This window comes from Symphalangus syndactylus, chromosome 12 (genome assembly GCF_028878055.3).
Source record: "Symphalangus syndactylus isolate Jambi chromosome 12, NHGRI_mSymSyn1-v2.1_pri, whole genome shotgun sequence".
In the NCBI taxonomy this organism is placed as follows: domain Eukaryota; kingdom Metazoa; phylum Chordata; class Mammalia; order Primates; family Hylobatidae; genus Symphalangus; species Symphalangus syndactylus.
This window is the reverse complement of record NC_072441.2, coordinates 99,829,862-99,846,803: the sequence shown is the minus strand read 5'-3', so window position 1 is coordinate 99,846,803 and position 16,942 is coordinate 99,829,862. Positions and strand designations below refer to the sequence as shown.

Genomic DNA, 16,942 nt, shown 5'->3' with positions numbered 1-16,942 from the left:
CAGCTTTCATAATGCTTTCAAATGGGCTTTTCTTAGCAAATGTCTGCACTCTTCAGGCAAGGCCATTAAGGTAACTTAATCCCTCATGAATTGCTCAGTGGAAGAAATGCTGATTCCCAATTCAAAAATTAATTCCTTAGCTGTTTCTGTATTAAGAGTCATAAGGAAAACCAGAGCTACAGTTTAGATTCAGAATGTTATCTTGAAGGCTAGCAAGACAAATAGGAGCTTAGAGAACGGAAGATGATGCTGGGGGAGGGGGCGCAGAGAGAGTGCGAGAAAGATGCTGGTCAGTTCCGAGATGATGCAGGAATGACATGGCACCTGGACAACACAAGTCCACGTCCAACCCCTGCCAAGTCTGTGCCTCGGGCTCTCTCACAATTGCCTGGAGCTATGAATAGGTGCACACGCAAACACACCACCTTTTATTCTTCGACTCTCCGGGAGAATGGTGGGGAAGCGTCTCTGGATAAAGCTTCACCACAACAAACGACGTCTTTCTCCTCGCACCCCGCCTCCCCAGCTAGAGGCAGGCAACAGTAGACAGCTGAGAGGAACGAGAACCCAGGCGAGAAGGAAAGCATCTCCACCTAAGGGAGGGGGCTCGGGGGATAAAGCCCCACAGCCTCGCAGGGAGCCTCACGGAGGGCGACAGGAAAAGGAGGTGGGTGTTGAGCCGGGAAAACAGGAGAGGGGCACTGGGAAGCTTTCGGCGCGCTACGCAGGGAGGCTGCCCGGGGCTGGCGCGCACCGAGGGGGTGGGGGTCGATCCCCGGGCGGACCCCTCCCCCGACTCCCCGACTGGAGGACAGGGAGGAAATGGCTTTGTATCGCAAGATGAAAGGCAGGCAGGCGGGCCACCAGGCAGGGGGTGGCAGGGGACGGAGGATGCCCAGAGCTGGAGGACCCCGCCCGCCCCACGGACACCGCTACTCTGCCCCCCATTCCACCGCAGCGCCTGGTCCATCCACCCTCTGGCTCCCGCTGCCCATCCACGTTCCAACGGCCCGCAGCGGCGTCGCCCCCTGCCGCATCCTTACTCCGCGCCCTGCGCGCTCACCTGCCCACGAAGTTCTCGAGCACCGAGCTCTTGCCGGCGCTCTGGCCGCCCACCACGGCGATCTGCGGCAGCTCCAGCAGGCAGCTCTGTCCCAACGCCGAAAACGCGTCCTGCAGACGGTTCACCAGCGGGATCAGCTCCTCCATCTCCCGGTTCCCCATCTTGCCCGAGGGGCCGGCGACCAGCTGGTTCCTGCTCGCCTCTACGACCTGACAGGGAGTAGGGGCCGCGCTGCCCTGGCTGCTGCTGCTGCGCCGGGCTTAGCCAGCCGGGTTCTGGCGCAGACGTCGGAGCCCGCCGCCAGCCCGCCGCTTGGCTCTGACAGCTAACGGCCCGCAGCGCGCCTGCGCGGGCGAGCAGGGGCGAGGCCTCGCTCCGCGACGCCCCGCCCCCGCCCCGCGGCTGCCCCGCCCCGGGCTTCCCAGAGGACCACCGGGCCAGGCGCGCAAGCACTGCCTCCCAGCTGCGGCCAGATGCCACGGCCTCTGCGTTCTGTGGCCAAGGCTCAGAGGCCAAGTTACAGCGCCGGGTCAGGAAATGGCATGAAATCAGCAGCAGCGGCAGCGTTGTTCTCTTTCAGCGGCTACCAAGCCAAAGCCCAGTGGAAAGCACTATCGCTGCTAACAACGCCACACGGTCACCAGCAAGAGCAGCACCGCCGCCGCCACCACCGGGGCACCGCTGCCAGACTACACTTCCCGAAAGGAAATCTCCTCTGTCACGCCCTTCTCCAGAACCCGCGATGACTCCTCCCAGGGTGGCAGGCCTGTTGGAGTCTAAATTCTTCAATGTGACATCCATCTAAGGCCCTGAGTGGTCTGACCTTACCTAATTCTTCATCTGTAATGACTCGTCCTCCCCAGCCCTGCATAAGCACAGGTAGAATCTGTAGGGTTTACCTGCCCCGATACACTCCTTTAATCACTCTGGCCTGTGAGACTCCTCATGCCATTTGCCCTCCCGGTCTATCTCCTTCTACCGGGTCTATCCAGAACCAGGTACCCTGGACGCATTCTGTGAAATTTAGCACACTGAGAAGTGACTGTGTGTGGGGTCCTGTGCCTGATGATCGGGACACAAAGATAAATGGCCATGCTTCTCTTAGCCTCCACAGAAAGTTCCTTTTTAGTCTGCTCCTCAAATACTGATGCTTCTCAGGGTTTCATATATGGGCATTTTCTTGTCTAATGCTTGTCCTCTGCCTGAGGACTTTCCCATAGCTTTAACTCTGCATAAAGGCTGGCGACTACAGAAGTTTACATTGCTAGACCTTGTCACTCTTCTGCAACTTAGACTACTCCAAGAGGGGCCCAGACTACTACCTGAGTGTCCTACAAGTACTACAGACTCAATTTATTCAAAACTGAAGTCATCATTTGTAATCTCAGCATTTAATATACAGTTCCTTCTAACTCGAAAAAGACTTGTATTAAAATGTTCATAATACCAAAAAAACCTGAAAACAACACAAATGTCTATCAACAGGTGAATGAATAAACAAACGTTGTATGTATATATAGTGAAATAATCTCTGCCACAAAAAAGAAGACTTTTGATATAGCAACAATCTCAGATACATTATGTAGAATGAAAAAGGCCAAAGAGCATATTTGTTTGATTTCAAGTATGTGAAGTTCTACAACCAGCAAAGCTATTCTATGGTGATAGAAATCGGAACTGTGGTTGTCTTTGAGGAGTGGAGATTGACTGTAGGAGGCATGAGGAACCTTTCTGGAGTGATGGAAATGTCCCATGTCTTGACTGTGATGTGGGCATACATTTGTCAAAACTCCTCAAACTAAACTTTTAAGTGATGTGCATTTTACTGTACATTACATCTCAACTTTTTTTTAAAGCAGCAGAAAAAGACAAATAAAACTGAATGCATCTCCACTGAAGTGGATCTCTATTAGAATGTCTGCCCAGGAAACCTTTTCTAAGAAACGCTCCATCCAATGCATGGTTGTAGCCAGAGCAGTCATGAAGCTAGAAAGGCATGAAGAAAAACTGAGCCCTGGCCATAGCTGTGTGCACCAGATTGGGCACCTGACTTGAGCTTTACCAATCAAAGCCCTTTCCTAGGAATATGCAATTGAGAGAGAGATAGGCCTTTGTCTGAGTGACTGAACTATAAGTGAGGAATAACATTGGCAACTATGGTTAGTAAGATTTCACTAGTAGAAGGGAAGTGCTCATCTTCAGAGAAAGAGAAAAGTAAAAAGACACAAGGAGAGGAGCAGAGGGAAAGAAAAGGGAAGATCCGGATAGTACTTGTACCCTCAGTCTTGTTCATGTCTGATGTCCAACTGTAATCCTGTCCTGAGTTCCTGGTACAACCTCCCCACCAATAAACTTATAATAAATTCTCCTCTTTGCCTAACCTAATTCAACTCATATTTCTTTTACTTGCAATCAAAGAATCCTATAAATACATTCTCACACTAGAGATAGTGTGCACCCTATCTCAGGGAGAAGCCTGCCCAATCCCAACCCAGAATCTGGAAGTCATTCTCACTTCGTTTTTCCCCCTCTCTCCTTCATCCCCTACACCAAATTGGTACTCAAATAATACCCATTCTACCTTCCTAGAAGCCATTTTCTGTCCATCCTTGCTGCCAGTGCCTCAGTTATAACCATCATTTCTCAACCATCTTCCTCTATGCTTTTCATATATATATGTACCCTGAATAGATTTTCATTATAGCCCTTGGCATATTGCATTAAGTCACTAATTTACATGTCCCTCTCTTTCACTATAATGCCCTTCCCAAAGATGCCCACATTTTAATCCCTGGAATCTGTGAATGTTTCCTGAAGTGGCAAATGGGCCTTTGTAGATATAATTAAGGACCTTGGGATGGGAAGATTATTCTAGATTATCCAAGTGGATGCACTCTACTCACAAGAATTCTTAAGAGCAGAGAACATTTCCAATCTGCATCAGAGGGAGATATAACTGGGGAAGGGTCCCAGAGATGCATGGAGAAAGGGGACCATAAGCCAAGAAATGCAAGCAGCCTCTAGAAGTGGAAAAGGCAGGAAACACATTCTCCCTCAGAGCCTCCAAAAAAACATTTTTTTTTTTTTTGAGCTGCAATCTCGCTTTGTCATCCAGGCTGGAGTGCGATGGCACAATCTCAGCTCACTGCAACCTCTGCCTCCTGGGTTCAAGCGATTCTCCCACCTCAGACTCCCAAGTAGCTGGGACTACAGGCGTGCACCACCACATCTAGCTAATTTTTTTTGTTTCGTATTTTTAGTAGAAACAGGGTTTCACCATGTTGGCCAGGCTGGTCTTGAACTCCTGACCTCAAGTGATCCACCTGCCTTGGCCTCCCAAAGTGCTAGAATTACAGGCATGAGCCACCATGACCAGCCCTGCATCAGACTTCTAACACACGGCACTGTAAGATAATAAATCTGTGTTGTTTGAAAACACTAAGTATGTGGTAACTTGTTACAGTAGCAATAGAAAATTAATACAACTCCTTGAGAGCAGGATCCATCTTTGTGATTCTCAATGTCTGGCACAGTGCATAGCACCTAAGAAGACCACAGTCCACTGGCAGCAGACATAAACAAATTGTTACAACACACATAATATGTTCCAGGGTACAATAGACTGAACTGTGCCTCCCCCAAATTCATATGTTGATACCCTAACCCCCAGTGTGGCTATGTTTGGAGAAAGTAATTGTATTAGTCCGTTCTCACACTGCTATGAAGAAATACCTGAGACCGCATAATTTATAAAGGAAAGAAGTTTAATAGACTCACAGTTCCACATTCCTCAGGAAGCTTACAATCATGGTGAAAGGCACCTTTTCATGGGGTGGCAGGACTGAGTGAGTGGAAGCAGGGGAGATGCCAGACACTTATAAAACCATCAGATCTCATGAGAACTCACTCACCATCACGAGAACAGCATGCAGTAAACCACCTCCGTGATTGAATCACCTCCACCTGGTCCCACCCTTGACACATGGGGATTATGGGGATTACAATTCAAGATGAGATTTTGAGTGAGGACACAGCCAAACTATATTAGCAATTAAGGTTAAATGAAGTCATAAGGATGAAACCCTGATTCAATAGAATTAGTGGCCTTGTAAGAGGAGACATCAGAGAGCTCTCGTGCTGGCTGGCTCCCCGAACCCACCCCCATCTCTCTGTCTGTCTCTTCCCCCTCCACTGCCCTCCTCATCATGTGAGGACACAGCAGGAAGGTGGCCATCTACAAGGCAGGAGAGTCCTCATCAAGAACAGAATCAGTGAGTACCTTGATCTTAAACATCTCAGCTTCCAGAACTATGAGAAATAAATATCTGTTGTTTAAGCTACCCAGTCCGTGGTATTTTGTTATAGCAGCCCATGCTGACGAAGACGCAGAGTTTGCTTAAAGAAATATGTGATGAAACCCGAGGAGTAACAACTCTGTCAGGAGAGGGTCATGCAAAGCTTAGCTGGGACTTGATGAGTACATCCTGCACTCTGCTACATGCTGTAAGGCACAAAAGATCAGGAGCACTAGCCCTTGCCCTAAGTATTTTGCATTCTAATGTAGAAGACAATGCTACCATGCATTAGACAGAAAATGTATAGCCATTATACAAATGTAAAGTTCATATGCACTGAAGAAATGCCTGTCATCTCTATCCTCCAGAACTTAGTTCAAATTAGTTTCACCCACCTACTTTAAGAAACCATCCTAAACACTCTTGCCAATTGCTTTCCTTCTTTACTTCCCATTTCTAGAATCAGTATTGTGATAACATGGAATTAAGAGAAATCTAACACACACAAAAACACTCAACTCAAGGTCTTTCAGTGATGTAGACCTTTTCTTATAAGCTAATATGGATAAAAGAAATAGCAAAAGAAAACCTGAAGGGAAAAAGCAGAGGGAAAATTTTGATGAAAACAAACTTTCACCTTTGAGGGTGATATGGTATGGCTGTGTTCCCACCCAAATCTCATCTTGAATTGTAGCTCCCATAATTCCCGTATGTTGTGGGAGGGACCCAGTGGGAGATAATTGAATCATGAGGATGGTTTCCCCCATACTGCTCTCGTGGTAGTGAATAAGTCTCACAAGATCTGGTGGTTTTATAAGGGGAAACACCTTTCATTTGGTTCTCATTTCTCTCTTGTTGGCTGCCATGTAAGACATGCGTTTTGCCTTCTGCCATGATTGTGAGGCCTCCTTACCCACGTGGAACTGTGAGTTCATTAAACCTCTTTTTCTTTATAAATTACCCAGTCTCTGGTATGTCCCTATCAGCAGTATGAAAATGGACTAATACAGAGGGTATGTGTAAAATCGAAGAGGGGAGCCCAGTCAGCCACCTGGCTTCCTAACCTACCAAACAATCACCAGAGCCCTCTTTTGGCACCATGTAATCAATGCCAGCTCCTGCTCTCAGGATCACATGTTTGTTTCCACACCACTTTCCTAGCAAGCAAAAAGTTCATAGCCTTTTCTAGGTGTGGCTCTATATACAGAGTTAGAACTTTTAATAAACACATCAGAGCACATATCTAAATGAGTATTTTCCTTCAGGTTCATTTGAAAAGCAACAAACTTATTGTAATAATGCTGCTTTTTCACACAATACAAGTGGAATTCCTCTTTTGAAAGTGAGAAGCCTTACCAAGTCTGAAAAAAATCAGACTCAGTAATCTACAGTCATATTTCATTTTAGATAGAGTATTACCCATCGTGATTTCCCACCTCATTCATAAGACTTAGCACTAAATAACACCTACTAGTTACAAAACTTAAATCTATATTACACATATATATATATATATATATACACACACACACACACATAGATACATATTATATACATGAATTTTTAAATACACTGCAGGTTGAAGGCAAGCTCTAAAAGAGGAGTTAGAATTTTTTTTTTTTTTTGAGACAGAGTCTCACTCTTTCGCCCAGGTTGGAGTGCAGTGGCATGATCTTGGCTCACTGCAGCCTCTGCCTGCTGGGTTCAAGCAATTCTCATGTCACAGCCTCCCAAGTAGCTGAGATTATAGGTGCGCACCACAACGCCCGGCTAATTTTTGTATTTTTAGTAGAGATGGTGTTTCACCGTGTTGGCCAGGCTGATCTCTAACTCCTGGCCTCTAACTCCTGATCTGCCCGCCTCGGCCTCCCAAAGTGCTGGAATTACAGGTGTGAGCCACCACACCCGGCCTTAGAAAATTTTTGAGTTGTAAAAATACCTCTGGAAAAATATTTAAATCTCTAAGAAGAGCCCATAATCAAATATGTGAATTTAGGAATTCATGTTTTTAAAAAATCAGTCACATTACTGCAGAGTCACATCTCATATATTTCACACAGTGGCCAGCTCAATAAATATTCATGAAGCAGAACCGAACTGAATTTTTAAGCATTTTTATGTCCATTGTATCACTGGGAAAGTAATATTGTTACTCCATATACAATTTAGGACCTATTCAGGTCCCTCAGTTCTTTCTCCAAAGGTTTTCTCTTGGATGTATTTGAGATCTTACTGCAAATCAGCCTATCTGCAGGTGTCTTTTGAGTTCCATTAAGCTCAGTGAACATCCAATGCAGACACACAGGCTTTCAATACTGTAGCCATTATGGTTGACACTATGTCTCTCAGGGCTACTGTCCTTCAGAAGGCAAAGACTCCGAACTTTATTGCCCATATTCTTCATCAGCTACCATCAGGAAGTAACATAACTCTGGCCTCCTATCCCAATCACTTCTGTCCATTTGACATTCGACAGATGGAAACTCACCAGTAGTCTCACTGAAGCATGAATAAATCAGCACACATGCAGGGTAGAAAATTCCAGTAGGCAACTTAAGGTGTTAAGAAAAAAGGGTTAGGAAGAACCCTCTCCAGCACATAAGTCTGATTTAGCAGCCAATTTGTGCATTTTTCTATCAAGTAGGTATAGCTGTGTTCTGTTGTAAGCATAATCCATACATACTGATGGAAAACAAGAACCACACAGGGTCCCTTTAAAGGGAACATCTCTAGTGCTTTTTAAATCTCATTTTTTTGAACAATGAAACCCTCTCTCTATATCAATCTCTATCTCTATCTCTATATCTATACAGTAGGTAAACTATAAATGCCCATTTAAAATTATGTTCATGAAGTTTTCAATGACACAGAAATTAAATAAGTAAAATAGTAAATGAGAAAAGAGTACAAAATTGTATATATAGTATTATCATAGCTATATAAAAAACTGTCTAGAAAAAAAAACCTAGAAATAAATGTACCAAGAAATTCAATGTTATTCTCTGTGAGATAATATGGAAAAAGATTTATTGTGCTTTTCCTTTTATTTCCCAACTTTCTACAATAAGTATGTATTATTTCTATAATTTAAAAAATAAAATAAATGCCATTTGATTGAATCAAATTGGTTCATATACATGCCAGCTTATCAGCAACAAAAATGTTATGTGGTATAAGGTTAAAATAATTTTGCAAATAGAAACAGAGGAGTCCACAAACTCCCATATCCCTAAACCTTTGCCACTAACTAGTAGCTGATAACTGTCTAAAGATAACCAAGATTTGGCCTGGCAGTGGCTCAGGCCTGTAATCCCAGCACTTTGGGAGGCCAAGGTGGGCAGATCACTTGACATTAGGAGTTCAAGACCAGCCTGGCCAACATGGTGAAACCCCATCTTCACTAAAAACACAAAAATTAGCCAGGCCTGGTGACACGTGACTGTAGTCCCAGCTACTCAGGAGGCTGAAGCACAAGAATCGCTTGAACCCAGGAGCTGGAGGCTGCAGTGAGCCAAGATCATACCACTGCACTCCAGCCTGGGTGACAGACCAGGACGTCATCTCAAAAAAAAGAAAAAAAAAAAGACATCCAAGATTTTTTAATTGGAAACATTTCTTTCTGACTCGAACAGCAGAATGCCACACACCCAGGCTACCATGGTCACATGGACTATTGTTAGCCAAGTATGCATTCAGTATACTAAACTGCAGATTCTCCACAAATGTATAGTTCATACAGGGAGTAGGTCACGAGATGAATTTTGTTTGCTTAAAGCCTATGTCATAATCTATGGCACAATAAGCAAGACACAAAATATTACAAATTGTATGAACCCATCTATATGACATTCCAGAGAAAGCAGAACTAATCTATAATGACAGAAAGCAGCTGGGCCGAGGATGGAGGCATATGGAAACTCTTATCTTGTCTGTGGTACCGGTTATATGGTTGGATATGTTTGTCCAAACTCATCAAACTGTACGTTGTTTTAAATGGTGCATTTTATATTATGTATATTACACTTTAATAAAAATAACCTTTGGGATTTATGATACACTCTCATATGGCATGTAATAACACAGAGTATGACAGTCTCTCTCTGGGGACAATATTGGTAATAGGCAGCCACAATCAGGCTATGTTTTGAGAGTTCAAAACAAAAATATTCCCACCCACTCCAAGAAGCTTCCAACGACTCCACAATTCTACTAATGTAGAGTCATTCTTATGGAATCTCTGAGTATTATGTTGATGGGTAAACATCACTTGAAGAAGAGGAGAGTAAGACTTCAAGCCTAGCCAGGCATAGCAGCTAACACTTGTAATCCCAGCACCTTAGGAGGCCAAGATGGGTGGATCACTTGAGTCCAGGAGTTCAAGACCACCCTAGGCAACATGGCAAAACCCCCTCTCTACAAAAAAATACAAAAATTAACCAGGTGTGGTGGCACATGCCTGTAGTTCCAGCTGTCTTGAGGGGCTGAGGCTGGAGGATCTCTTGAGGCCAGGAAGTCAAGGCTGTAGTGAGCTGATCATGCCACTGCACTCCAGTTTGGAAGACAGAGCGAGAGTCTGCCTTGAAAAAAAAACAAACCTCAAATCACTATCAACTATCTCTTAGAAAAAGTTACTTTCCAGGCCGACCAAGGTGGTTCACGCCTTTAATCTCAGCACTTTGGGAGGCTGAGGCAGGCGGATCACTTGAGGCTAGGAGTTTGAGACCAGCCTGGCCAATGTGGTGAAACCCCACCTCTACTAAAAATACAAAAATTAGCTGAACATGGTAGCGGGCACCCAGCTAATTTTAATCCCAGCTACTTGGGAGGCTGAGGCATGAGAATCACTTGAACCTGAAAGGCAGAGGTTGCAGTGAGCCAAGATCACGTCACTGCACTCCAGCCAGGCAGCAGAGTGAGACTCCATCTTAAAAAAGAAAGAAAGAGAGAGAGAGAGAGAGAGAGAGAAAGAAAGAGAGAGAGAGAGAGAGAGAGAAAGAAAGAAAGAAAGAAAGAAAGAAAGAAAGAAAGAAAGAAAGAAAGGAGAAAGAAAGAAAGAAAAAGAATTTTCCAGCAGTATCAGCTATGGAAGGAAGGTCTAGGAGTGGGGCAGAGAGACAAGAGTGGAGGGGGTCTGAGAGACACCCCAGAGAGTGTTCTAAGACAAATTTTGCCTATTTCACATAGTCTCCTCTCTTTCATTTTTACAGGAGAAATATAAACCTTAGAGAAACTCATCCCCTAAGTATGCACATGAAGCCCAGTTGAATCCCACTTTCCTCCCTCCTAGACCTTTTGTCCGAGATAGTGGTGATGAGCAACATCCCCAGCTCCTGAATACTTCCTTCCATCCACAAACTATTTTCACATCAGTTATTTCATTAGATCAACTCAACTACCTTTGAAGTAATGACTAACAGGTAGGTAGCAGTAGCATTCCTATTCTACAGTTAAGAAAACTGAGAGAAATCAGAGCTATTAGTGGACTTAACCAATGCCTCACAGGTAAGATATACCAGAAATGCTCCCTGATGTGCTTCAATAGGCCATACTTGGATCGTCCTCACAAAACCTTGAACCCGGTAACATATGCTATCAACCTTTGCCAACCTAACACGGAGATTGGAAAATGCATGGTAAATTATTGCCCTGAACATGCTTATGAACAAAAGAAGGTTTTATCTTTACATAAATTACTTCAATTTCCATGGCTTAGACTCAGCAGACTGGGATTCAAATTCCTACTGGCTGTAAGATTCACCATCCTAGGCCTTAATTTCATCAGTAAAATGAGGATATTAGTGTCTGTTCTTATTCATAGAACTTTTGTGAAATCAAACAAATAATGAACACTAAAACATTCTGTGAACTGCATGGCACTGAATGACTATTAGATGTTTTACTTATAACTATTCAAACCTAAATAGAGATTGTAAATACATTTTGTTAATTACCAAAAGGTGTTTTCTAGATTAACTGTAATTTTAAAATCAATTATGTGATAAAGATCTAGGTAATAAAAATATTTTCAGATAACTTACTACTCATGTATATCATCAATTTTAGGATTCCTTTCATCTGATAAATTAGGATTGTGGAATATTTTGCTCTCAGGAAGAGCCCAGAAATAACCAGAGTGTGCCATTGAAAGTAACAATTCAGCAGAAATCAAACATGATACAGTAATGGAAAGCAAGATAAGTTTTCACAAATATGTGATGACATCCAGGAAGCAGTAAGCTAAGAAGAAGCAAAAATGGGCTAAGATTGGCTTTGATGGAGAAAATACAATTAAGCTTAATTCCTTTATAACTTTTGTTGTTCTTCTTGTACTGCTGAAAAGGGCTTAAAATAGAATCACAGTAGCCAGGGACAAGCCTAATTTCCAGATTCTCAAGCAAAACTGTGCAAAGGAACCCAATATTTCTGCAGCCAAGGATCCCCCAAAATGCCCCCTTCCTGCAGAGACCTCTTGTTTAGACTTTCCTTAGTGTCTGTCTCAGCAGAGCTCCTATCCTGTGTCCTCAGCCTGCTGACCTTCCTCCTGGCTATCTTTCTCATTTGCCTTTGAAAAGTATTTGCAGATCTGAAAATTAGTCCTTCATCAAATCTGTCAAAGAGCAACTCATTGTGAGAAGTCAATATCCCAAAGCCCCATAGCTGAACCTGGAAAAAAAGTCAAACTACAGACCCTAGATTTTACCACTACATTAGTCATGCACTAGTCACTCTGATAAAAGTCTCCATGCTTCCCTTGATGACCCCCAAAATCTCCTCATTCTCAAGTAACATGAGGAAATTTTCTTTTCTCTTTTTCTTCTGTCACAACATAATTTGACTTTAGGAGTGTAAATGTTGGCAGATACATGCTGAGAAAATAGAAAGAGAAAATTCAAATAGACAGTAATAGGCAGGCTTGAAGCCATCTTCCTCTTACACAATTTTATTTTTTTTAATTGGTGAAAGTTGCCAGAAAACAGGTTATTGCTGAAGAAATATGTTCTGAAAAACAAAAATTGAACTGAGAAGACTGAGCTCTAATTCTAGTGGCTATGATGTCTCTGATTCCATTAGGACATGCGCTACTTATTCCCTGCTACAGAATGAGAATTTCCGACACACACGAGCACTGAGAGTCCCCTGTAAGCCATTGACATCGGCAAAATGACATCTCCACCAAGGAGGCCATGACAGGAGACAGAAAACAATTCTGTTTCCTGTGAGTATGCACAAGTTTCCGAAGAGCCATTTATCATCTCTCCTGGTAGAAATTCATTTTCTCTCTTTTTTCTTTCACTCTTTAAAACCAATCTTCATTGATAGCTGGTTAAAGAGTCTGGCTGGTGGAGTGTTGGTGATGACTCTCCATCCACTGACACAATTTCTCTCACAATCCAAAGGGGCTAACACTACAGTGAGACGGGACAGTTTTCCAGTGCCAAGTCTCCTGCAGTTGAAATGGGCCTGTCAAAGATTTTTCTTTCCTACTCCAAAAGTACCCCAGTACCTCCACCCAAACAGAAGGAGAAATCAGAGTTCTCCTTCACGGCAGTTGGCCAGAAAGTAGGCTAAGGGCTATGTCTAATTCTGCAGTATTCGTTGACTGAGGGCCCCTTTATTATCTGCTTTCCCTTTCTGTTCCAGGAGCTGGCTCCATTTTACAGAGCAAAGAACTGGGACACACTACTTGCCTCAGGCAGAGACCTGGTTTGTGGAAAACAGTAATAGAAGAAAGTGAGGGAAAGAATTTTCTCACACCATCGTTAATAATCAGTATCTTACATATGAAAATGTCATTATTTTCATCAGGCTCCACCGACGGTCTGTCATAAGGGTATGTCTCTTCTTTCTCCAGTCCCCAACTCTTGAAACCCTTCCATTGTGCACTCTGCACCCTACAGTCCATTAGCAGCAAAACCTCTATATTCTCAACTTTTCTGCAAACTCAGTAACAGAAACCTGGTTCTCCCCTGAGGATTCCGTTTCTACTGGAGTAGTCTCAAGTGGTCACTTCCATCTCTCTCATGCCTCCTAAACTCCTAGGCTTAAACACGGGGAAGGAATACTTCATGTTCCACATTGCTGCTTTTTTTTTTTTTTTTTTTTTTTTTTGAGACGGAGTCCCGCTCTGTCACCCAGGCTGGAGTGTAGTGGCGTGATCTCGGCTCACTGCAAGCTCCGCCTCCCAGGTTCACACCATTCTCCTGCCTCAGCCTCCCGAGTAGCTGGGACTACAGGCACCCGCCACCTTGCCTGGCTAATTTTTTTTCTTTGTATTTTTTTAGTAGAGACGGGGTTTCACTGTGTTAGCCAGGATGGTCTCGATCTGCTGACCTCGTGATCCGCCCGCCTCGGCCTCCGAAAGTGCTGAGATTACAGGCGTGAGCCACCGCGCCGGCCCCACGTTGCTGCTTTTATACCATTCTCTCTCCCTTTCTCTAAAGTCTTCCAGCCTTGAATCTATATAATCAGTCTATCATCATCACTTCCTTTTTTTTTTCTGTAGACATCTATCAACTTCTTGGTCATTCGTCCTCATGTGTCAAAGATTTTAGCTCATGACTCACTGCCACTTTCTAACAATATGCTTGTTTTCATTCTTGGTAATTTCAATTCCATATTGAAGTTACTTTCAACACTGCCCTCATTGCTCTTTGATCTTCTCCAGTGATTTTATTCTTTACCTCTAGCAATCTTCCAAGGGTCAATCCCTATTCCTTATTATTACCAAAATCTACAACCACCCATCATAGCAAATTTGAACCCTCTACTCAGACCTCCATCCACTCTCTTTCCAATCCACTCCCTATTGTGCCCATCTACAACAATCCTTCAGCTCCTCTATGGAATACAATCCATTAATTGTACCATCTGCTCACTGTCCCTCCCCACTTCATGTCCTCATTTCCTTGATTCGGTTTAAATGCCATACTCTACCATTATGAAAACTCTCTTGCGTACACCCTCCACCCTCTCGCTTCTCTCTAATTATACTTGCTTAGAAAACTTTAGGCCTAGGAAAATACAACTCTTCTCCCACTGTGTGCCTGCACCCACGTAGCTGAACAAGGCTATAGAAAAATGCACTACCATGCTAATATGATTTGGCTCTGTGTCACCACACAAATCTCACCTCAAATTGTAATCCCCATAATCCCTAGGTGTTGAGAGTGGGACCAGGTGGAAGTAATTGTATCACGGGAGTTGTTTCCCCCATGTTGTTCTCATGATAGTGAGTCTCACAAGATCTGATGGTTTTATAAGTGCCTGGCATTTCCCCTGCTTGCACTCATTATCTCGCCTGCTGCCACATGAAGAGGTACCTTCTGCCATGATTGTAAGTTTCCAGAGGCCTCCTTAGCAATGTAGAACTATGAGTTAATTAAACCTATTTTCTTTATAAATTACCCAGTCTCCAGTATTTCTTCATAGCAGCATGAGAACAGACTAATATAGAAAATTGGAACAAGGAGTAGTGGGGTGCTGCTGTAAAGATACCCAAAAATATTAAAATGACTTTGGAACTGGGTAACAGGCAAAGGTTGGAAGAGTATGGAGGGCTCAGAAGAAGACAGGAAGATACAGGAAAGTTTGGAACTTCCTAGAGACTTGGAGGGCTCAAAAGACAGGAAGATGTGGGAAAGTTTGGAACTTCCTAGAGACTTGTGGAATGGTTTTGGCCAAAATGCTGATAGTGATATGGACAATGAAGTCCAGGCTGAGGTGGTCTTAGATGGAGATGAGGAACTTTCGGGGAACTGGAGTAAAGGTGACTCTTGCTATGCTTTAGCAAAGAGACTGGTGGCCCCCTAGAGATCTGTGGAACTTTGAACTTGAGAGAGATGATTTAGGGTATGTGACAGAAGACATTTCTAGGTGACAAAGCATTCAAGAGGAAGCAGAACATAAAAGTTTGAAAAATTTACAGCCTGATGATGGGCTAGAAAAGAAAAATCCATTTTCTGGGGGAGAAATTCAAGTCCACTACAGAAATTTACATAAGTAACGAGGATCCAAAATGTTAATCACCAAGACAATGGGGAAAATGTCTTCAGGACATGTCAAAGACCTTTGTGGCAGCCCCTCCCATCACAGACTGGGAGGCCTAGGAGGGAAAAATGGTTTTGTGGGCCACCCCCCAGGGCCCTCTGCTCTGTGCAGCCTCAGGACATGGTGCCCAGTGTCCCAACTGCTTCAGCTCCAGCCATGGCTAAGATGAGCCAAGTTACAGCTCAGGCCATTGCCTCAAAGGATGCAAACTCCAAGACTTGGTGGCTTCTATGTGGTGTCAAACCTGTAGATGCATAGAAGTCAAGATTTGAGGTTTGAGAACCTCCACCTAGATTTCAGAGGATATATGGAAATGCCTGGATGTCCAGGGAGAAGTTTGCTGCAGGGGTGTAGCTCTCATGGAGAATGTCTGCTAAGGCAGTGCAAAAGGGAAATGAGGGGTGGGAACCCCCACACAGAGTCCCCACTGGGGCACTGCCTAGTGAAGCTGTGAGAAGAGGGTCACCATCCTCCAGACACCAGAATGGTAGATCCACCAACAACCTGCACTGTGGGCCTGGAAAAGCCGCAGACACTCAACACCAGACCTTGAAAGCAACCTGGAGGGAGGCTGTACCCTGCAAAGCCACAGAGGCAGAGCTGCCCAAGGCCATCAGAGACCACCTCTTGCATCCTGAATGTGAGACATGGAGTCAAAGGAAGTCATTTTGGAACTTTAAGGTTTAATGACTGCCCTATTGGATTTTGGAAATGCATGAGGCCTACAGACCCTTTGTTTTGGCCAATTTCTCCCATTTGGAATGGGCGTATTTACCCAATGCCTGTACCCTCATTGTACCTAGGAAGTAGCTAACTTGCTTTTGATTTTATGGGCTCATAGATGAAAGGGACTTGCCTTGACTCAGATGAGACTTTGGACTTGGACTTTTGGGTTAATGCTGTAATGAGTTAAGACTTTGGGGGACTGTTGGAAGGGCATGATTGTGTTTTGAAATGTGAGAACATGAGATTTGGGAGAGGCCAGGGGCAGAATAATATGATTTGGCTCTGTTCCCCACCCAAATCTCACCTTGCATTATAATTCCCATAATCCCCATGTGTCAAGGGTGGACCAGGTGGAGGTAATTGGATCATGGGGGCAGTTTCCCCCATGCTGTTCTCATGATAGTGAGTAAGTGTCATGAGATCTGATGGTTTTATAAGTATCTGGAATTTCCCTTGCTTGCACTCATTCTCTCTCGTGCCACCCTGTGAAGAGGTGCCTTCCACCATATTGTAAGTTTCCTGAAGCCTCCCCAGCCATGTGGAACTGTAAGTCAATTAAACCTCTTTTCTTTATAAATTACCCAGTCTTGGGTATTTCTTCATAGCAGTGTGAGAATGGACTAACATACATGCTGACAGGAATCATTTTTCATTAATGACTTTGAATCTCAAACGAACCCAGTAATACTACTGCCTTTCCATGGTTCATTCACTTTCTTACCCTTCTAGATGACAATTTCATACTTCTCTCCTCTCTCCTGAGACCTCCCATGCTTCTTCCCACATCCTTATTCTCAAATGACAACTTGTG

General features: G+C 43.9%; 1 protein-coding gene across 13 annotated transcripts in view; it reads right to left on the bottom strand.

The window, feature by feature from the left end:
* DNM3 (dynamin 3) overlaps window positions 1-1,405 on the bottom strand; it is a 607,865-nt gene extending 606,460 nt beyond the window's left edge. For 7 of the 13 annotated variants that reach the window (XM_063627331.1, XM_063627330.1, XM_063627333.1 and 4 more), the window contains exon 1: window positions 1,064-1,372. In XM_063627331.1, coding sequence (XP_063483401.1) covers window positions 1,064-1,224 — 161 coding nt within the window. In that variant the 5' untranslated portion in view covers window positions 1,225-1,372. Of the gene's footprint in view, window positions 1-1,063 lie in introns of all 13 variants that reach the window. The other 6 variants (XM_063627329.1, XM_063627332.1, XM_063627326.1 and 3 more) reach the window with 1 other exon arrangement.
* Between the last annotated feature and the right edge of the window lie 15,537 nt (window positions 1,406-16,942).